Here is a 23,066-nt window from a genome sequence, read left to right on the forward strand (position 1 = left end):
ATTCTGCAACACAGACCGGGGCAGGGAAGAAGCAGAGGAGGAGTTTTAAAGAAACACACCAGAAGACCCTACCCTCCAATCAGAAGGCTGGGAGGGAGCACGGCTGAAGAAATGTGCTGATTATACAGAGCCCCTGACCTGGGAAGTGGTGGATTAGATAAAAATAAATCCAGGAGGGCTGGAAAACAGTATAGATGCTACTGCTAACGCACTTGTCTTGTATGAGGCAACCCCAGTTCGACCCCTGGCTCTGCATGGTCCCCTAATCACTGCTGGAAGCAACCCCCAAGCACTTCTGGGCATGACCCAAACCCCCTTCCCCAAATATAAAAAAATAAATAAACCCAGGCATAGATTTTAGTGAAAATGCACAAAATTGGGGCTGAGGAGACAGCGCGAAGGGCCAGTGCCCAGGCTTTGCTGCTTTGCACACAGGAGGTCTGCACGCACCCCTCTGCGTAGCATGGTCCCCCAAAAACCACTGGGAGCAACGCCAAGCAATGGACCCAAAGCAGTCCTGAGTACTGCTGGGTGTGGCCCAAACCAAGAGAAGTCAACAGTCAATAACAAGGCACGAAGAGAGGGAAAATGGGGGCCGGAGTGATAGCACAGCGGGTAGGGCGTTTGCCTTGCACGCGGCCGACCTGGGTTCGATCCCCGGCATCCCATATGGTCCCCCAAGCACTGCCAGGAGCAATTCCTGAGTGCAAAGCCAGGAGTAACCCCTGAGCATCGCTGGGTGTGACCCAAAAAGCAATAAAAAAAAAAAAAAAGAGGGAAAATGACCAAGTGTCCTGGGTGGAACTGGATGCCCCTAAGAAACCAATTTCTAAGGGTGACCTGGGGTGGCGAGCATGACTTTCTGTAGAAAAGAGAACAAGACTAAGTAAGGCCTAAGCCAAGGCACAGGGAGGAGGACATCGGGAGACAGGCCGGGCACGCTGGAGCAGAGCAGTCAGGAGGCAGGGAGGCAGGCCGGAGTCCACCACAGGCCGCCTGGCCCGCGCCTTCTCGCCCCCACATGTGGGACCTAAGAAAACTCAGTTTTTTTCACTCACCAGGTTGGAGATAACACCCAGAGAGGTACCTAGAAGCACAGGTGTCCAGGCGAGGCACGCCATTCCCACGGAAGACCAGTCCACAGGGCACACTCAAGAGTGCGCGTGAGGGGAGCAGGGGAACTTTCTTGGGGTGACAAATGAGCTCTACCTGGATGTGCTGACTACACAAGTGTAATGAGCACCCGCCCACTCGAGGTGCGCCCTGTTTCTGTGCTCTACTGTGTGTAAATAAATCCGGCCTCGGAGGGAGAGTGGCGGGGGAGGGCAGGAGACGGCTGCGGATCTCCTTTATCTAAGGGGTTAGCACAAACTCAAGGCACAAACTCATTTCAGCCACATGGGATAGAGGCACAAACTGTCTTCGATATATTTCAGGAAATTCATTTCAAGATAGAAGGAAATACTTAAAAATGAGGTTTCCGAAGTCTCTTCCACTCATCCGGAAGTGACTTCAATAAAAATCCTAGGACATGCCAAGAGTTTAAAAAATGAAAGGCTGAAAAAAGAAAAAAAGGCTAAACACTACAACAGCTGTTCCATGGACTTCCTGGGTCAAAGGTCTAGACTGCCACTTCTGCCCTCGGGTCCACAGGGTGTAATTCATCCCCACAGAAAATCATCTGGAACTTGCAACTGAAACTCCTCCCTGAACAGACAGTAACAACTTCCTCCCGCCCTGCCCCCCTCGCCCCCACCGGGCTCCCCACCGCACATCCTGATGGTGGACTTTAACTTCCAGTTGTGCGTCCCCGTGTGAATAAGTGTGCATGAATGCATGCAACACTGAACCTCGGTCAAGGGCACCGACTCCATACCTGTCTTTTTGAGGGTAGCTATAGGCCTCTTCAATAACCTCCATCTTGTCCAGATCCTTCCAAGTGCTGCCATCCAGGAACTGCCATCGGTACGGCAGGTGGAAATGAACCTTATTGCACTTATCTAAAAGAAGGAGGTAAACCAGTGGGACGTGGGGCACTGGCAGGTTCTGGAAATTCGCAGACTCAGCCACAGCACAGTACCAGACCTGAACATTGACCCACCCGGCCTTCCCTAGCAGGCTGAATAGTGTGGAGAGCCCGGGACCCCGGGCATCACTGGGGAGGACTGAGAAAATCAAACACCACCAAATTTTGTTCTTCACGAAATGCCATAGGGGGCCTGGGGAGACAGGGCAAAGGGGTGAGCGCGTGCTCTGAAGCAGGAGGCCCCAGATTCAATTCCCAGCACTGCAGGGTTCCCTGAGCACCCATAGGAGTAGCCCCAAAACCAAAAGGAAAAGAAACCAGATCTGAAAGAATCCCATACCTGTATCCAGGAAAGACATACAATAAATACTCAAAATTCATAGACTTTGAGCAACTCAAATGAAAAGCAGTTAAAAGTGTCATGAAGATTATGATGCACTTGAGAAAAAAATCTCCAGACAATGGAATGGGGTGGAGGTGGGGGTTGCCATCTATAGTTGTGGGGAGACTGGACAGGGACTGCTAATGGTGATGAGGCTTCTTCAGGGGTGTAAATGTTCTGATACTGATTACTAACAACTGCAAAATTCTGGACTACTCAATAGCATGAAGTGAATAGCAAGTCTTGTGAATGAGATAAAACATCTCAATAATAGCATTAAATTAAAAAAGACAATAACTTATACTAGAATTTCAACAGAGAGGCAAATAAGCACGTCAAAGTAAATGTTTAATATCATGACTCATCCAGGCGATGTAAACAAGGCTGCCACCCTCATCACTAGTAAACCAGCTCATTTCAAAGAGGGACAATTCCAAGTGTCTGCAAAGATGCAGGGAGCCATAAGCCTCACACCAGACTGGTGGGGAGGTAAACTATCAGAGTCCATTTGGGAGTGAATCTGGAAGTTTCTTATAATGATAAGCACACATCTATCCATGAGCAATAAACTTCCTTTACTCCTTAAGAAAAAGAAACATATCCACATGAAAACATATGCACAGATATTTAAAGAACTTTCTTACATGAAAAAGTCCCACACTCAGCCAATCAAAGGTGCCACATATAAATGATTAAACAAAGAGGAAAGAATCCACACAGCAGTCTGTTCTCTCCTCCAGGAAAAGGAGTGAACTGACACGCCAGGAGGACCAGTCGCTGTTGGATAACATTGGTTTGTTCTTGCTCCTCCCGTAGGGAACTTAGATTTATTGAGTTACTCCCACAGCAGTGCCCCTGAGGCACACCCAATTTCATCAGGCACTAATAATCCTATATTGTATTTCTCTTTCCTTTTTGTATAAACACAGGAAGACAGTTGATGCTATGCTTTTGTAACATGGGAGTTAACTGACTCCAAATAATATTTACTCCTGAGCATCCATCACATTTACTTAAGCCTCAGTTGCCCTTACTTCCTAACACCCCCAAAAGGAGGGTCCTTAAGAAGGGACTAGATGGACCCAAGGCAAGTTGTAAGCTATGGTGACATTGGGAAGGGACAAGCTAAGTGCTACAAGAAGTATAATAAATTAACAGCACGGTCATGGAACAAACTCTGTCATGGCCCAAAAAGAAGTAACTAAATAAGGGACTCTGCTCGGGTTAGGAAAGAGTAACCTGGCCTGAGGACTGTAGTCTGGGATATATATCAAGATGTTCCCAGGAAGAGCCACCCCTTTTTATTTTGTTTTGTTTTCTTTTAATTAATTAACTAATTGCTTTTTGGGACACACCTGGCGATGCACAGGGGTTACTCCTGACTCTGCACTCAGGAATTACCATGGTGGTGCTCAGGGGACCATATGGGATGCTCCGAATCAAACCCAGGTCGGGTGAACTGCATTCTAGGCAAATGTCCTACAAGAGCCACCCTTTAAGCCTAATATATCTTACTATTTTCATACAAAATGACTAAATATGTTATAAATAAATTTACTATAATTGTTCAAATGGATTACTAGCTGAGGAAAGGAGAAAGCAATACACCCTAGATGTAATCCCACCCATGAGCGGATCTCCTAGTAATCTAGAGTGCTGCAGAACCCTCAGATGAGATTTTGTCCTTGAGTTAATCTCCTAGAACTTCCCCTGAAGGAGTGGCTTTACACCTGTGTTGTAATGACAGTGTTCAAGCCCACCTATGTGAACCCTCACCGTTTGTGATTTCTATATAACTATGCTGTAAGGGAAAAGGGGACAAGATAAGGACTAGGATGATGACTAGAAAGCAGTCAAGCACTATGATGAGGACTAGGATGATGAAACTATGATTCAGACGACAACCAAAACTATGACTACGATTGTGCTGTGAGGGAGAGATCAGACTACACGGGGGAGGAGAAAGACATAAACTGACTCCCAACCAGCCTGGGGCCCTGTTTCTCTGTTCCCTGGTCCTCTGTCCATCCGTCGCCATGGACCATCCAGGGGAATGGTTTTGGCCACCCAATGCGCGAATGCTCGAGTCCCATGTACCCCCATGCTCTTCTTGTGGAAACTCACAGCTGCTTGAGACCAAGCCGAGAGGAGCACATGTTGGAGGTTCGTAAAGAATGGGAGTGACACCCCAAAGGCACCATGCCAGAAGATGCCAGCAGTATCCCCTGGGCACTGTGGCTCACAGATCAAAAACTAAAATAAATTTAAAATACAGTGTGAAAGGAAAACCAGGGTAGAAAAAGCCAACTACAGATCATTTCTCCAGTGATCATAGAGATTCTTGGATTACTCTACTCGGAAGGTGACCTAAAACCCAGACAAGACAAAGCTTTGATAGTACAGAACAGAGAGCACCAGACAGACTGCAGACCCAGACAGACAGTACCCCAAGATACCCCACCGGGACCAGCAGGGTACAACTTGGGAAGAGATATTTCCAGGAGCACTCTACTGTGAGGGGTGCATGGGAGGTATATCAGAGCAGGGCCGGCGCCTCTGGGACTGAGAGGAGGAGCCGCCTTATTAAGGTGGGGCCCCAGCTTCCCTTCCTGGGACTGCCCTAAACAAATCCCAAAACCACATTAGAGGGAGGGGAGATAGCTCGACTACTAAGAGCATACTCTGCATGTAGGAAGAGCAGATTGGATCCCCAGCACTGCTGCGGCAGTCCCTGAGCACTGCGCAGTGTGGCTCAGAAATGAGGAGTTGAGGAGACAGCTCCAAGGGCATGAGCATGCACTTTTCCTGCAAGAAGCGTGGCACCACACAATCCCTTCAGCTCTGCCAAGAGCAACCCCTGAGCACCGCTAATGGCTGGACGTGATCCTGCACCTCAATAAAGAAGTCTGGGAGGGGCTGGAGCGATAGCACAACGGGTAGGGCATTTGCCTTGCATGCGGCCGACCTGGGTTCGATTCCCAGCATCCCATATGGTCCCCCGAGCACTGCCAGGAGTAATTTCTAAGTGCAGAGCCAGGAGTAACTCCTGAGCATCACTGGGTATGACCCAAAAAGAAAAAAAAAAAGAAAAAAGAAAGAAAAAAAAGAAGTAGAAGTCTGGGAGACAAGAAAGGGTACAAATAGGGAGTCTCATCCTGGCACCTCAGCCTGATGGATACTGGAGAGAGTCTCAGCCACAGGCCAGGGGTACACCCTGAGAAGAGCACCCCTAGCAGAGAGCTGAAACAGTGATCAAGTGAACTTTTCCGGCCTGCAACAGTCCCACCCTTGGCAGCCAACATCAGACCGCCAGCAAGCCACCCCCTGCAGACAGCGGTCTCCTTGTAGCATTACTGAGATGTGATAAATCATTCTTAAAACTTACTATTCACTTCATGCTTTTGAGTAGTGACAGAATCTTGCAACCAAGAGTAATAACTATCAGAGCATTCACACCCCTCCAGAAGCCCCATCACTTGGAAGTAGCAAGACACACACATAACAAAAAACCATGTAATTTTGAAGAGTAATAATGAGAACTCTTTGCTGATTTTTCCCTTGTCTCACTTCTATTTACATAAAGTTTCATTTATTTTTTTAGTTCTAAAATGTATTATTCATCTTAAGTTTATCTCATTTCCCTGTAACTGCAATCACAAAATAAAAAATAAAAGCGAGGCAGATTTATATGTACTAACATGAGAAAACCACTGAAACAACAACATTAATTTAATTCAAACAAGCAGGTTGATTGACACGGATTACACGTTCCTATCTGTGTAGAACAATACCAAATGCCATGAGCATACAGAATGTTAACTTTCGGGAAAGGGTGAAGGAGAACCCCACACTTCCCTCTGTGGGAAGGGACTCTGACAAACTGGAAGCATTGCTAAGTTGCTTGCATAATTTTGAAAGACTGAAAACGGAACAAAAAGTATTGGAGGTATTCCTGAGTGCATGAACCAGGAGTGACCCCTGTGCATCGCCAGGTATGACCCTCCCAAAAAAGCAAAAAAAAGTATTGGAGGTGTTTGTGAACAGTCACCAAATGCAAGGAGTCTTTCTTCAATCAAGCCTCAGAACAGCAAGTGAAGGCAAAGGCTGAGTGAAAAACACAAACAGAACTGTTGGCTTGACCCCCGGGACAGTGCTCCTCCGCCGGGAGGGCTTTCCCTGTCCTCTGGCTTTGCTAGGTTGATGGTGATTACATCAGTCTTGGTTCTCACATCAGGCACAAGTGTCTCCTGCAGGGCCCTGACTTTGAGCTAGGCTGACCCATGGTCAACACTTGACACTCTTGCTGACCCGAGTCCTCCAGCACTGTGGCTTCTAGAACTACAAAATCAAGTCATGCCTACCAGTCCCAATGCCCCACCAGATCTATTTTGAACAACTTCAGTTGAAGCGCTGGGAGAAGAGGACCTTGAGGAGAGCCCTGGGCCCAAGAGCGGTCATGTGTCGAACCCCCACCCCCCGCCCCCAGGAGAGAGGCAGAGGACCCTCAGCCTTACCTTGGAAGCTACAGCTCTTCCGGATGTGGAACAAGCAGATCTGATCGCTGTCCCCCTGGCTGGAAACGCTCGAGGATGCAGAGGCTGAGGCTGCGCGGTCTCCTCTCTCTACAAAGACACAGCAAGGAGCACAGCTTCCACCAAAGCTCCGAGGGCTCAGAATACAAAGAAGCGGGGGTCCTAGCCGGTGGGAGGGCATTTGCCTTGCACGCAGCTGACCAGGGTTCAATCGCTGGCACCATATGTGTTCCCCTGAGTCCCCCCCTCCACCCCCACCCAGGAGTGATCCCTTAGCACAGAGCCAGGAGAAAGGCCTGAGCACTGCCAGATGTGATCCAACAAACAATATACCATTTAAAAAAAAAAAAAGGAAAAGAGGACTCCACTATCTCCCCCCAAGAGAAAAGTGAGAAAAGTAGGCAAAATCTCACAAACCCTGCAGAGCACGAGAACCTCAAGGGCCCCTCTAAAGGAGCCCAAAGACACCCCCCAGTTGTCAGATTCAGACAGTGTGCATAGGAGGGGGGCAGGGAGCCTCTTTCCCCGGGGCGACACGTGCCACTTCTGAGGAGACCACCCAAGACCCCGAGTGCCCTCCAATCTGCTTCCACTTCATCACCCCAGGAGTGAGACTGTTGCTCCCCAGGAGTAGAGCATCCTCGACACCATAACAGGCAAATGTTCCTTTTAGGAACCCCCCACCTGAAAATCTGGAAAGTTCCTTTGGGAGTCTGGGAATATAATTACCTTTAATTTGTATTGAAAAACTTTGAGTACTCCCATGTCACCCCTGTAATAACTTCCAAATTCTATCAACCAGGAGTCTTCTGCTTTCAGACACAGTTTTCACATGAGGCAGTAAGGACTCCAGAGGGGAACTGAATGGCTGTGCTTTAATTTGGGGGGCTGGGCCACACCCAGCAATGCTACGAGTGGGGGGCTACCTTCAGTTTTGTGCCAAAAGGTCACTCACGGCAGTGTTTGGGGGACCATGCAGTGCCAGGGACTGATCTAGACTGGGTCGTGTGCAGGGTAAGTGCCTTTATCCCCTACACCATCTCTCTGGCCCAAGGGCTGTTACTATACACTTGATTGAATGTCAGTGAATACTTTTGTTAATGAACCACTAGAAATGAGTACTATTATTGCTTTTAGGTTAAGACAAAACTCAGGAGAGGGTCCAGGGAGATGACTCAAAGGGCTGGAGTCCACGCTTCAAATGGAGGAACCCCAGTCTCACTCCCGGCACCACCTAGCCCCAGCACGGCCAGGGACTCCCAAGCACAGAGCCAGAAGAACAAAGAACAATGCCAGGTGTGGCTCCTAAGCCAAAAAAAAAAAATGGATTTCCATATGAAAGGCACAAGTAAGTGCTCACAGGATGACTGTTACCAAAGCAAGTGCTCCAATGAGCCCGGGCCTAACGCTCCATTTCTCATCCACACCTATAGCCATGGCAACATGTGGACATCATTATAAACCTTCAGTCTCCACAGCAACTCTGTCACCCATCTTTCCTCTCTATCAGCAGACCCCTCAGACACCCCACATCGCAGGGATCCAGAAATGCCCCTTACATAAACCAAGCCTCAAATGGTCCCATTTGCCGGCAAATATCTCGGGTGCCTACTGTTAGCCAGGCACTGCAAAATGCAGGACATGAGTGAAGCAAATTTACAAAGACTGAAAAGACTGAAAACCTCCATTAGTCACACAAAGATGAAGCAGAAATCAGAGCAGAAAGGAGCATCATACGCTCCTTTAAAAAAAAAATCCAAACAGGACTGGGAAGAGAGCTCAAAAGGCAGGAGCAAGTGGTTTGTATACAGGAACCCCAGGTTCCATCCCCAGAATCCCATGGTCCCTGAGGACCCACCACTATGAGTGCTGCCCCAAACGTGCCAGATATGGACCCTCAAAGAAACCAAGTAGGGATGTGGCGAGCACACAAAGGCTTGAGGACTCAGCCCTAACCACAGGGTCCCCCAATACTGCCAGGGGCAGACCTGGTGGTCCTCCAGCACTGCTGGTATCGCCCTCAGCACATCACCAGGACCTAGCGCTGAACCTGCAGGCTGACACAGCTGGGCCCCAAGGGCTGCCTGAGAGCGCCCCTAATTTTTAAAAATCAGCAACAAACAGAATGCAACATCTTGGATGCCTCTAGAGTTATGTGCATGTCTTTTTTTTTTTTTTTTTTCTTTTTGGGTCACACCCTGCGATGCTCAGGGGTTACTCCTGGCTCTGCACTCAGGAATTACTCCTGGCAGTGCTTGGGGGACCATATGGGATGCCGGGGATCGAACCCGGGTCGGCCGCGTGCAAGGCAAACGCCTTACCCGCTGTGCTATCACTCTGGCCCCTGTGCATGTCATTTTAACGTAGGGTCCCTCCTTGGTCTCCAAGGTTTGGGGGCAGGGGGGCAGTCTCTCATCTCAGTGGATAAGAGGCCAGTGGGGGTGGGAAGAGGTTCACACAAGACTCAAAGTGAGACCTCCCTGGGCCTGTCCCCTCCTCCTGCATGACTCACCTATCCAGCCATCTCCCCAAAGGCACAGCTGGGATTTGACTGTGAAAAGCTCCAAAGCACCCAAGTCCCTTTCTATGGAAGGGCCAGGGGGAATCTGGGAGTCCCCACCCTGGGATTTACCTGAGGCCCCCTGGGAAGGCGGCACAAGGCTCCTGCTGGGGCTCGCAGAGTTCTTATTCTTGATGTCATAAGCGTTCCGGTAAATGTCAGGCAGCTTGCTCACCAGGTCTGCGCTCAGGCCCATCTTCAGCAGTTTTTCCAGGTTCTCGGGAGACGAGAAATCATGAGATCGCTTGCAGCTGCTGCCAAACTTGCACTGGCCCCGCAGGAAGTACTGGCACATGTGCAGCTTGATGCAGTGCTTCTGGAAGGTGCAGGAGCCGTGCGGCCCATCTCCTTTGTTGTAGTGGAGACAGATCTGCGGACACAAAGCAGACAGGCCGGAGCTGAGCATGGCTTCCTGGGCCTCAGCTCCTGCCACGAGTCTGCTACCTGGAAGGGGTGCTCCCAGGAACTGGCCAAAGCTGTGACCCCATCACCCACGTGGCCATGCTGGTAGAACGCTCACCTTGGGGCCGGAGCAATAGCACAGTGGGTAAGGTAAGGCATTTGTTTTGCATGTGGCTGACCTGAGTTCGATTCCCCAGTACCCCATTCGGTCCCCTGAGTTCCCCCAAGAGTGATCCCTGAGTACAAAGCCAGGAGTAAGCCCTGAGCACCACTAAGCGTGGTCCAAAGAAAATGTTCATCTCTAGACCGTGAGCTGCTAACACATGTCCTGCACCATGACAGAAAGTGGCACTCCTCAGGTTGCTCCTAACGGACCCCATGAGTGGAAACGCCCACAGTCTCAAACTCAAAGCTGCTGTCATCCGGCGAGATGATGAATTTACCCAGCACCCCTCCGCCCTCCTCCCACCCATCCCCCAAGCCCCCCACACTCAGCTTCCAATGTCCTCCGACATTCCTACAATTCAGTGTCACTGAGGCTCCTGGGAGAGGGGGGGGGAAGCAGCCCAGAGGCAGTGCTGTGCAATGCTTTCTGTTTGCAAGAGCAACCACGTCTCAGCCCCGCCGCCCTGCCCCGGGACACACAGCCCCCGATGCCTAATAGGGCCTGCTGGACCCAGTGCTGACCAAGCAGGGACCTGGATGCGCATGACCTCTTCGTCCTTCTACACTGCAAGTTACTGGACCTGGGAACCAAGTCAGAGAGGCCTCCCCCACCCAAAGGACCCCAATCTGAGCGGGAAGCCCTCGGGGGAAGGATGGCAGGCCCAGCCACAACTTCTCTCTGTCATTTCCCAGCGGCCTGCCCTTCAGCAGCCCTCTCAGCAGCTCGGACTTAGGTTTTACTTTCATTGGGTGCTCAGGAGTGAGCCCTGGCGGCAGTGCTCAGTGCATGGTGCTAGGAATTTGAACCAGATGCCAGGCAAGAAGTGCCTGCCCTCCGCCGCTCTGGCTCCAGCCCGCGGCTCAGTTCTCAACCCCTCAGGGGAGAATCAGCTCCTCCTTCCTCACGCTGCCCGCCACAGCCGGGGGCTGGAGCCCTGAACTGCAAACTACTGGTGTTATGGTACCATAAGACGATCTACTGGCCAAACTCCGGTCTGGACCAGTGGGCGCTGACTGAAGGCCCACAGGGGGATTCGTCAGAGCAGAAAATCATGCCAGGCTGCAGCCTGCAGGCCAGTCTCCCCCTTGGCTCTACACTGGCACATAGACACAAGCCCCTTCCCAATTTCCCTCCGCTCCCACCAACTGCACTCACCTCGGGCAGAAGCCAGGGGTCATTCTGATAGAGGAGCTGGCAGAGTTCTCTGAAGTTGAGGTGGTCCACGCCGTAGGTCCGCAGCACGCCCATATTGTGGGTGGTGGTCAGGCTGTGGTTGTTTCTACAGGGCTTCCTAGGAAGAGGCGGAGCCATTGGGGAAGCTTTCACCCTAGTGCCCCCCAGTGTATTTGCAGACAAAGCTGTTAAAGAGATCATTTTGCTTTGTAGGCACCCCAGCTGTGCTCGGGGATTACTCCTGGCAGGCACAGGGGATCGTATGGGGAATCAGGGATCAAACCCAGGTTGGCGCATGTAAGACAAGTGCCCTACCTGCTATGCTATCTCTCCGGCCCCTAAAGAGACCACTAGTCATAATCACTAGATTTTACAAAGGGAGTGAGGGGGTAGGGGGAGCACTCACCCAATCCAAGGGTATCCTTCAAAGAGGGGACCAAGAGCACAGAGGGATGACAGGGACAGCCACCACCCAGCCCAGCAGAGACATAGGAAGAAACCAACCTGAAGATTCCACAGCCTCAGCTCTTTCAGCTTCTAGCCACATGAGAAAATAAGAATCTGCCATGTAAGGGCCCAGTCAAGGCAGCCGTGCTAACTGAGCTAGTGAACCCTGCTTTCAAGTAACGGTTGACGTGTTAGGTTCAGGGAATGACCATCTGGAAGCCGCGGGGAAAAGCCAGATGGAGACACAAGTACAGACTCTGTCGCTTTTTCACAAAGAAGAGATGGCACCTGGCCAGCCTAGAATGGCAGAGCCAGGGACCAAAGGAGAGCGGAAGCGCCTCCCGGGGGCACGAGGCAGAGCATTCCTCCACAGAGAACAGGTGAGAGCTGAATGCACGTGCCCACACCTTCACCTGCGCTCGGAGATCCAGCCCTTTCTCCCGCTCCCTTCCTCCATCCTTTCCACCACCAAGCCCCTGGCTCCGAGCCAGCACTGACTGGCACCATCCCGAATGATCCTGATAAGCTTCAAATGGTCCCCTGGGCTACCAGGACCCAGAAGAGTCAAGAAAACTGCATTTGCTTAATTCAGACACAGCTCCCCGTGCCAGAGGATGACAAATTATCTCAAAGGAAACCCCAACCCCTGAGCCTGTCTGCCCCAGACCCTAACCTCCTACCTCTGTAGAAACAATTTCATTGTTCAGGCCCAAATGGGAGACACGCTGCTGTTTGGAGCCGGCAGTACACGGTCATCACCCGCCCCTGTGAATCCCGGCAGCCGCAAACCTCCAGAATCCAACGAAAAACCCAGTTTGCAGGACCAGTGACTGCAAACTCCAAGCCTCAAGGGATCGGGGTCAGGCTGCTCCTTCCCATCTCCTCTCCCTTATGGGGTCCTGGCTGTGACACCCATGAACTGCCTCCAGGTGCCATTTGAGCGCATTAACAGCCATGACCCACAGAATGATCTTGGAACCGAGCAGCTCACTGCAGAGATTTCTCCAGACTCTATTTAAAATTTTAGAATTTCAGCAGTGCGTGGCTGTGCAACATCTCATGCTATTCATAACAAGCAATACAAAAGAAATTATCTAGCATCTGCCTGTGGGGCAGGCTTGAGAAGTTTGGTGGTAAAATTCAAAAAAATGGTAGTGGGAAGGTGCAGTGGTGGTAGGATTGGTGCTGAAATATTGAATGTAATCAATTATTGTGAACACCTTTATGAAAATAAAATTTATAATAAAAAAACTACATGGTCATCTGTGCTCGGTACACAGACAGAGGGCAAAACACCCAGGCACGGCAGGACCTGAGCCAGAAGGGAGGGAAGAATATTCCGGCAAAGAGACTAACAACAGAGCCGCCAGATCCAGTGTATCTACTAATTAAGCTCATGTGGTGAGGGCTGCGGACATGGCTGCCCCTTTATGAGGAACAGGCGTCATCTCGGTGCCTCTGCCGATGAGGGAAGCGAGGCTCATGAAAGATGGAAGAAGCTCACATCACCCCGCAGCAAGCAGCAGTCAGAGCCGAGACCTTTCCCAGCTGGCCCCAGTGAGCAGCGATGGCCCCGAAACAGCCGCCCGGAGAATCCCAGGAAGGGAGGAAGAGGCGCAGACCACCCGCACTATCCCGTAGACCCCCAGGGAGGGCAGGCTCTCTTCCCCTCACCCCACACTGCCCTGAGCACCTGCAGGGGGCAATCCCTGAGCACAGAGATAAGAGCAGCTCCCTGCACGGTGGGGCGTGACCCCCCGCCCAACAACAACAACAACGACGAGAAACAGCTGTGTGACACAGAAGGGCAAGGTGGAGAAAGCCGTGGACGCACAACCACCTGGGTCTGTTAATACCAGGTCAGGGACTGTCAGCATCCCCAAATCCAGGTCTAGGACAGGCTGCCACTGGATGGCTGCACCCCCTCACCAGCCAAGTAGGATCCACCAAGGAGGCCGCACTGGGCTGGGCACAGAGGACTCCCTGGGCTTCTCTCTCCCCGGAGACCCCTACACTGCCAGATCTAACTGCACCACTTGGGATAATGAAGATTCAGGGCGCCTGGGAACCTCCTCCTCCATTGCCCCTTTCCCTGCTCAGACTCTGGGATGGACCTCATTCCTGGGGTGCAGGCAGGCACGAGCTGTCCCACACAGCACAAGCCAGCACCCCAAGGCTGTGGCCACTGTGTGTGTGTGGGGGGGGGAGGGTGCTGCCCCAGGGCACACGCCAAACCAACTCTACCCAGCCAACGCTGCAGAGAAAAAACTGCTCCCCGCACCGGGTCTCCCCACCCTTTCGGTCCTGACAAACTGGGCTCCAGGATGCTCCCTGGGCAAATGCCACTGCTCTAGAATATTCCGGCAAACACTTCTAGAATGTTCTCTGAGAAGTAGCTGCTTCTCAGGAGCCTCCTCCTCCGTGCCCTCCCCTGCCCCCTCCCGGAGGCTCCGTCTTCCTCAGCGCCCCCCTCCCCCCAGAGAGGAAACCTCAGAGTCGGCTCAGAGCCGCCCGCCAGGGCTCCGGGCTTTCGAGCCTGTCACCGGCTGCTGCCGCGCGGAGGACGCGCCGGGGAAGCGGCCGAGGAGTCCCCCGGCGGGGAGCGGGGCCGACGGGCGGCCGGGCAGACCCCCGCGGCCCCGTCCCCGCCGGCTCTAGGTCCCCCTCTAGTCTCCCCGGCGCGCCCACCTCCCGCGCTCCTGAGCGCGCAAGGTGGGGGCCCGCCCCCACCCGAGGAGGCGCCCCTGCAAGACGGCGTCGGGGCCGCTCCTTCTCTCCCCTCACGGCCGCGCCCCTCCGGGAGCCCGACACTGAGGAGGCGCCCCCGAGCGCCGCGTCCGGGACCCCTGCCCCCCCCCCGCCCTGCGCGGTGGCCTGGCGCCCCTAGAAAGGCGGCGTCCCAAAGCCCGGGGGGGCCGTCGGGACGCCCCCGTCCCCACAGCGTGAGGGCGGTGCCCTGGGAAGCGGCGTCCGGAACCCCAATCCCTCAGCCAGCGCCCCCTCCCCCGAGGGCCCGCGTCCCGGCCCCTCCCCTCAGCCCGCGGAGCTGTCGGGGCAGCCCTCGAGGGCCGCGTCCCGGACCGCTGACCCCCGCCCGTCGCCTAGCGGGGTGGCCCGGGCGCCCCTGGAGAGGCGGCGTCCCCACAGCCCTCATCCCCCCTCAGCCCAGCCCGCGAGGCCGTCGGGGCGTCTCCCCCTCCCCCCCCCGCCCCAGGAGACGCCCCTCCTCTCCGCTCCCCTCCCCTCAGCCCGCGGCCGCCCCGGCGGGCCTTACCCGGCCTTGGACTTGCAGGCGCCGTAGACCATGAACTTGCAGAGGTGCAGCTGCGAGCAGAAGCCCTGGCAGCCCACCTTGGCGCCGGGGGGCGCGCGGCACAGGCGCAGCTCGGACGCCGCCAGCACCACCCGCTCGGGGGCCGCCGCGCCCGCGCCCTCGCGCTGGGCCAGCACCAGGCGGGCGCCGTCGCGCAGCAGCCGCTCCAGGGGCTCGGCGGCCCCCGTGCCCGCCAGGCGGCCGCGCAGCTCGTCCAGCTCCAGGGCGCCGCCGGCCGCGCACAGCGCGCGGGTGGCCTCGCGGAGGGCCGCCGCCTGGCTCATGACGGCGGGGACGCGCGGCCGGCCAACGGGGCTCCCGCGGGCCGCGGGCGGCTGCGGGAAACGAAAGCGAAAGGCGCCGAGCGCCGAGCCCCAGGGAAAGTCGAAGGGCCACGCCACGCCCCCGGGCCGCAGCTGCGCGGCCGCCGCGCCCGGCGCTTGCAGGATGCCCAGCTGGGCGCGCGCCGACGGCGCCGCGACGGGGCACCCGTGGCTCGCGAGCAGCGCGGCGACGCCCGGCCACGCCGCCGCCTCGGCCCGGCCGCCGCCTCGTCCGCCGCCCGCGGGGGCCGCCGCCGCCTCGGTGCCGTCGGGGACGAAGGCGCGGTGCATGGTGCCGGCCGGCCGGGCCCGCGGCTGAGGAGGCGCCTCCCGGGAGGCGGCGGGACGGGCGCGCTTCGATGGCGGCGGGCGCGAGCCCTCGGCGCGGGGCGCGGGGGGCGCCCGGGCGGCCGGCGGGGCTGCCGTCGGGCCGCCGCGATCCGCGCTCCCCCAACTCGACGGGCGATGGAGGCGCTTCCCCGGCCGGCGGCGGCCCGGCGGCGGCTTCTCCACGTCTGGTTGCCGGCGCATCCGGCCCGTGCGGTTTTCTCGTCCCGGGAACATTCTAGAACTGTATGGAAGGATACAGCGGAGTCAACGTGACTTGGAGGCGGAACCCGAGATCCCGCGTGGATTGCCTTGCCCTCCCCTTCCCCCCCCCGATCCCGCGCCCCGAGAGCAGCGTCCGGCGCGGGTTGCTAACCTCGCGAGATCCGCGTTGGGTATAAAGGCGTCTAGGGAACGCGGCGGCCTCGGTCCGAGTCTCACAGGGCCGGTCGCCCCCTTTTCTCGTTATAACCCCACCCCGTCATTAAGACTCGGTGGTGGTGGTGCGGTTGATCCCCAAGGACGCCCCTGATTATCTGGCGAGGCGGTGGGGCCTGCGGTATAGACGAGTCCGAACCATGACCGAGGGAAGATCCTGTCAGTGTGTGGAAGGACATGGCGGGGTGGCCTTGGAGGGGGAGGGGCACAGCGGGGCTGGGTGGACGTGACGCCCGAGGTGGGCGCTGAGGGGGGAAGAAGGGGGCACAGCACAGGACTCGGACGGCACAGGAACGTCGGTGTCTACGGCCTCGCCTAAGCCGCAAGATCTTTGAGTCAGTCAGTGGGTGAGGAGCCGAAGGAAGGTGGACTCGAGCGATAGGGACCTCTGAAATTTTGTCCAATGGCGACCGTTTCCACCTAGAAAATCTTTACAGGATCCTGAGTAGATGGGGATACAAAATAAGTATACAGGGAAACTTGTACTGATGATAAATCATACATTTATTTTTAAGGAACTCAGGGGGGTTGTTTTTTGGGTGGTGGTGGTTTCTTTTGGTTTTGTTTGTTCGCTTTTGGGGTCACACCCGGCGGTGCTCAGGGTCCTGGCTCTGCACTCAGGAATTCCTCCTGGCAGTGCTCAGGAAACCATACTGGATGCTGGGGATCAAACTGGATCGACCGTGTGCAAGGCAAACGCCCTCCGCACTGTACAATTGCTCTGGCCCGTGAAAGTTTCTGTTTAAGCGGCCCTAGAGATAGTACAACTGGTGTGTGCTTACCTCCCACCTGGCCATTTGAGTTTTGTACCCCGCACCCCACAGAGTCCCCCAGCACCACCAGGAGTGATCCCAGAGCGCAGAGCAGGGGAATAAACCCTGAGCACCACCAGGTGTAGCCAAAAAAGAAAAAGCTTCAGAAAACAGAAAAGAAACCAGGAAGGGACAGAATGAAGGGAAATGTATCTAGATTTTTTTTTAAGCTGTGTGGAAAAAAAATTGTTTAGTGAAGTACGATGGTTTTATTAAAAATTTTAGAGGGGCCGAAGAGATAGTTCAGTGGGTAGAGTGCTTGGCCTTGTATCTGACCAGCCAAGAGTCTATTCGAGTACTGCATAGGGTCCCCCAGCCTGCCAGCAGTGATCCTGGAGCAACCCCAGAGCACAGAACCAGGAATAAGCCCTGAGCACCTCTTGGTGTGGCCCCAAAACAAACACACAAAAAATTTTTCTTTTCTAACTTAAGTGTGAGTGAGAAAAAGAAAGACGGGAGAGTCATATCAGGGAGAAAGCACAGGCTTCTCTGCAGTGGGTTGAAAAGTAGAAAATTCACTTTTAAGTGTAACTTTTCATTTGAATTGTGGTTTAATATTGCTGGATGTAATGGCTTTCCAAGAGGAAGGAAGAATTCTGCCCATGACGAGTTTGCCCTTTTATAGGAACAATGAAAAACCAGCAAAATTGATCCAAGTCAACAATTCTCAGAGCACTGGAAAAAGCCAAATTCTTACACCAACTATTTAGCATTTAGGGGCTGGAGAGATAATACAGCAGGTAGGGCACTTACCTCGCAGCTGACCAGGGTCCAATCTCTGGCACCCATATAGTCCACAGAGTACTACCAGGAATGATCCCTGAGCACTGCTGGGTGTGGCCCCCAAACAAAAACAAACAACTCTTTAGCTTTTTTTTTTTTAAAGCTGGGGACCAATAGCATAGCATTAGGGTGCTTGCCTTACATGTGATAGATGTGGGTTAGCTCCCCAGCACCTTAGGTGGTCCTTTGAGCATCACCAGGCATGATCCCTGAGCACCACCAGGTGGGGCCAAAAAATAAATAACAGCTGCGTCTCAGTAAAAGCTGCATAAGCTTAAACTTCCCCTCTGTCTGTGCTGCTCCTCCCAAGCTCCAAAACCAGCTCTGGGAATTAACAGCCTCTTCCTCGTATGTGTAACTAAAAGAGAGCTGCGGCTCTTCTCAAGAATAAGCTCCAATCCCAAATAACCATCATGGGGCTGGAGAGTTAGTACAGCAGATAAGGCCCTTGCCTTGCATGAGACCAAAACAGCTCAATTTCTGACATCCCATGTGGTCCCCAAGCACCGTGAGGAATAATTCCTAAGTGCAGAGTCAGGAATAAGCCCTGAGCACCATTGGGTGTGCCCCCAAAGTAAAATCCAACAAATATCCATCATTATTTGACCTGCCCAATAGCCTGAAAAGGCTCCTATTTATTTGGCCTTCCTGGGACTGGCCTTACCCTCATGGCTTCTCCCCTGGGGTTGTTTGGTGAATGTTCTCACACCCAGGCTGGCTGAGGCTACAGGTAATAGTTATGGCAATAGTTATAAAAGTTATGCTTCCAAGGAAGCAAGGAGCTTACAAGGAGTTGCTGAGGGATGAGATGCCCACAGGGGATCTTTGAAACGCCTTATTTCTAGAACTGTTCCCCAGGAATATTGCATGAGACCTGGGTTTGGCTCCTGACATTGCAAACAAAAAGATCCAGAATCAAAAAATTCAATTCACACCCCCCCCCCCAAAAAATGAAACTGATCAAGCTGCTGCTTTCTTTGTGAAAACAGACCTTTCTGCTGTCCTCTATCTGCTATTTCTGATTGTGTAGACAAGATGGTTCTAGGATGGACATCTTCCAGCCCACCAAGAAGCCCTTTCTCTACCTATTACTTGTTTCTCATTGATCGACCCCCATCTGTGGCAGAACCAGATCACTGAGGACACAATTTGGCAAGCCAGCCAGGAGTTAGGGTTCCACCATGTCAAGCAGGCCTGGACCAGGGAATTGTCAGGTCAGCCGTGCCTGGCCTGCAGGGCTCACTTTCTCCTGGGACTGTCCTTTCTTTCCTGACCTGCTGACACTGCATCTCATGCCACTCTTCCCGGGTCAGAGAGAGCTCCTGTGTTGCGTGGAGGCAGGGTAACTCAGTTCTTCAGGGTGTGCTCCCTGAACACCTTCTGCCACTGTGTCCTGGGGCATGGAGCAGTCTGTCCGCATGGCACTGTTTGCTGTGTGAGCAATTGTAGAACTTTGGTCCTGGAATCTGGGAATTGTTCATCTTGTTTTTCATCTGTGGCCAAAGGGTGTCTCCACACAGCTCTCCCTGCCTTCTGGAAACTTCACCTCCCCTGACCCGGGATAGCCCGAGTCCTGTTGTCCAGGAACGCCCCCTGCCCCTCAGCAGCTCCCAGCTTCCCCTGCACAGGTGCACGAGACAGACCCCTGAGGAGACTGTCCCTGAGAGCTGCTCCGAGCCTGCCACTTGGTGTGGTGTGGGTGTAGCCTGGTAGCCCCTGGGGTTTGAGGCGGGGGGTCACTGCTGAGGCCATTATGGGCCTAAGGGTGGGTGAATGCCTGTGGGACCCTCAGAGGAGCAGGAAGCAGCTGGCCTGTGAGCCAATGCCACTTTGGGTCGGGACAGACATGGCTGTGACAAGGGCCAAGTTGGGGTCACAGCAGGCTCTGCCTGCAGAGGTGAGGAGACCCAGAAGAGCCTTCCCATGGGCCAGTCTTGTCCCTGAGCTCCAGCTAATCTGATGTGCCAAGATGGAGACTTGGCGAGAGGGATGAGGACGGGATGGGGGAAGCACCTGCCACCTTCCCACAAGCCTGCATGGCAAAAGGGACTGGCTCAGAGCTGTGAGGACTCCAACCTTCACACGCAGAGGCCCCAGTCAGTTCCTTAGTGCTCTCTTCTGGAGTGTAGGGGCTCCAGGGCCCCGTCCCCTCCATGGCTGGAGAGCAGACAACCTCCTAGGAAGCTCACAGTGGGGGCCTGGCCCAGTCTTCTGCCCACTCAGGTCCCCAGCATGCCCCAGCCAACTTCTCACGTGGGGCTCTGGGGTGCTCCCCAGACCTCAGACAGATGCATGTGTCTCTGTGTGTGGTTTTGGGGCAACACCCGGCAGTACTCAGTTTAGTCTTAGCTGTGTTCAGGGATCGCTCGTGTCTGGGCTAGGAGGACCGTTGAGGTAGGTGGGATGGAATCAGCTCAGCTGTGTGCAAGTGCCCTACCCACTGTGCTTTCTCTCCAGCCTTCACATGTGTGTCTGACTCCAAAGTTAAACATTCTTTAAACTAGGGAAAATCCCAAACCACGTGACCCACGTGTGCGGGAGTTCACAGCCTCAGTGAGCCTCATCTCAGTGGGTCCCCCAAGGCACCCCCATTCTCCCTCACCTGTGTCATTCCAGACTGGAGGCCACTTCCCAGGATTCTAGAACAGCTGTGGCTTCCCTCCCTGGGGGTCCTCTCCGTCTTTAGCCGAGTCCTGTGACTATGTGTAACTTAGGCTCAACAGTCATTGGTCCTGGAGCCAGTGTGAGGCGATCAAATCAGACTCAGCTGAGATGGTTGTCATGGGCCAAGGTCCTGTCCCCTACTGCCCTCAGCAGGACACTAGGAAGATTAGGCCACCCATGAAGGGGAAACTGAGGCTCAACAAGGTTCTAGAATTTTCCAGGAAAGAACAGTGGCTCTCAGGCCTGGTACGAGTTGGAATGAGTCTCCCAGGACCCCTATCAGGAGAGGAATATGTCTGAACTTTTGGGTAGGAGGGAGACAAGGGAAGTTTGAGGCAAGGGGTCCCAGAGGCTGGGAGTGCCATAAGTGCTACATGTGTAGGTGCCGCTCCCGACACGACCCCACTGAGGGAAGACGGCTTCTCTGGCATGCCGAAAAGAGGAGGGCTTAGTGACAAAGTGTCCAGAGGACAGTGGTATGGGTATAGGCTGTAGCTCCCCAGGTGCCCAGAGAGAATAGGGAGGGCGGCATCTAGAGCAGCTGTGAGCAGGGTCTTCTGCCGTGACCAGGCTCCCTTCAGGAGACCCCGCTGACGACACCAGCCGTGTCTGGGAGGGCCTTTGAGTCTCTCTCCTTTTGTAGCCTGGATGGGTTTACAAAACTCCAGAATGAACACTGCTGGCGATTGTCCCGAGTTTGATTCCTGACATTACCCGATCCCCTGAGCTGGGTGTGACCTTAGAGCCTCTCCCACCCCAAACAACACCGGGATATGGCCCTGGAGGTTCCCAGCACCATCAAGGTGGCCCAGGCCCCCAGCATCACACCTTCAGGCCCCTGCACTGAATTGCCTACCTGATTAGGGGAGAACTGGCAGTTCAGACCTCCTGAAGACCGCTGGGGGCAGCTCCCCCCCAAAGTAAAAAGGGACTTGGGGACAGAGGGAGGGAAGCTGAGATATGGTAGGGAAAAGGGGAGCTGAGAGAAATGAAGACAGGGTAGGTGAGAAGGTGTTTGCAGGCGGCAGCGGACTTGAGGCTCTGGGAAGGCAGAGTCACAGGATCGGGATGTGACTCACCAAGAGTGCAAGTAGGAGGCAGGATAAGGGGAAGGTCCCTGGGCCATAGGGCTCCTCCCCGGTCCCCAGATACTGAGGGCAGCCTCTCCCCACTAGGAGATGTGAGCCAACGTCTGATCTGCTTCCATAAGGTCCAGACTTGGGGAAGAGATGGAGACACTTCTGCCAGCAAATACACTTTCAACACCCAATGGACACCAACAAAGAAATTCTTAATCCACAAGCCACTTCTCAGACCCATCTACTTACTTTTTTTTTTTTTTTTGGCTTTTTGGGACATACCTGGAAATGCTTAGGGGTTACTCCAGGCTTTGCACTCAGAAATTACTCCCAGTGGTGCTTGGGGAACTGTATGGGATGTTGAAAATCAAACCAGGTTAGCTGCGTGTAAAGCAAATGCCGAACCTGCTGTACTATCACTCTGGCCCCCCATTCATTTTTTAATAACTGAAAGCATTAAAGTACTTAGAGGGCCAGAGAGATAGTTTAGAGGTTAAGGCATTTGCCCTGCATATGGCTGACCCAGATTCTATTCCAGAGATTGCATAGGTGCCCGGGATCAGATCCACCAGGAGTGATCCCAGGGTACAGAGCCGGGAATATATTCGCCCCTAAGGACCACAAGGTGCCCCAGTCAAAATAATAACAACTGGGGCTGGAGCGATAGCACAGCGGGTAGGGCGTTTGCCTTGCACACAGCTGACCTGGTTTTGATTCCCAGCATCCCAATGGTCCCCTGAGCACTGCCAGGAATAATTACTGAGTGCATTGCCAGGTGCGACCCAAAAAGCAAATAAAATAATAATAATAATAATAATAATAATAATAGCAACAACAACAGCAAAAAAGAAATAGAAAATTCCCAGAGGAAACCAATCTGGCAGAGATCACATGGCCTGTGGAGTCTTGGGGGAAATCTCTCCTGCTCCCCAGCAGAGTGGACTGAGCGGGGCCTGCAGACACGGGCACTGACATCCTCTGTCCAGCTCTCACCTGAGACGGGGCGACGCGGCACTGGAGTGGGGTCAGTGGGCAAAGCAGCCGCCTCACGTGCACATGACTGGGTTTCCAGCCGAGGAGCCACAAGGAATAAATTGAAAGGAAATGACCTTTTCCCCAAAAGAATAGGTCATGGATGCAGCTTAGCGCTCGAGTGGAATAAAACAGAGGGGCCTTGCTAGAGATGCGGGAGGTGGGGGGGGAGGGTGGGCCTCCAAGAGCTACAGAGGCATCTTCCCACTGCTTGCTGGAAACCCGTGAGTCCGGCGGAAGCCTGAGGAGCTGGTTCCGACAGGAGAGGAAGGAGGCGAGTAGTGGGCTCCGTCAGCAGGACCACGGCACTGCCAGGAGGTAGCGGGGCACTCCTTCCGGCCCTCTTTCTGTCCTTCCCAAAATGCTGCCCCGACACCCACGGGACACAGGGGCCTCCCACGCTGTCCCAGGACAGGACTGGCCACTCTTCCTTCTCTCCTAGACTGCTGGCACACTGCAAGGGACCTGTGTTATTTGTGGGACATGAGTGCCTTTCGATGTCCACTGGCCACCGTGCCATCCCCCTGGCCACAGGACAATCCCACCCCGGGCCTTCTGCCCTCTCTGAAGGCTTTGTGACAGCAGCACCTCTAAGAGGTGTGCAGAC

General features: G+C 54.1%; 1 protein-coding gene across 1 annotated transcript in view; it reads right to left on the reverse strand.

Moving 5' to 3' along the window:
- The window catches only part of PARP12 (poly(ADP-ribose) polymerase family member 12), a 28,348-nt gene extending 13,063 nt beyond the window's left edge, over positions 1–15,285 (reverse strand). The window contains exons 1-5 of the mRNA XM_055143590.1: positions 14,963–15,285; positions 11,224–11,359; positions 9,573–9,870; positions 6,923–7,030; positions 1,877–2,000 (exon numbers count right to left, since the gene is read on the reverse strand). Coding sequence (XP_054999565.1) covers positions 1,877–2,000; positions 6,923–7,030; positions 9,573–9,870; positions 11,224–11,359; positions 14,963–15,285 — 989 coding nt within the window. The remainder of the gene's footprint in view (positions 1–1,876; positions 2,001–6,922; positions 7,031–9,572; positions 9,871–11,223; positions 11,360–14,962) is intronic.
- Between the last annotated feature and the right edge of the window lie 7,781 nt (positions 15,286–23,066).

The sequence above is a fragment of the Sorex araneus genome, chromosome 1, assembly GCF_027595985.1.
Source record: "Sorex araneus isolate mSorAra2 chromosome 1, mSorAra2.pri, whole genome shotgun sequence".
NCBI classification, from domain to species: Eukaryota; Metazoa; Chordata; class Mammalia; order Eulipotyphla; family Soricidae; genus Sorex; species Sorex araneus.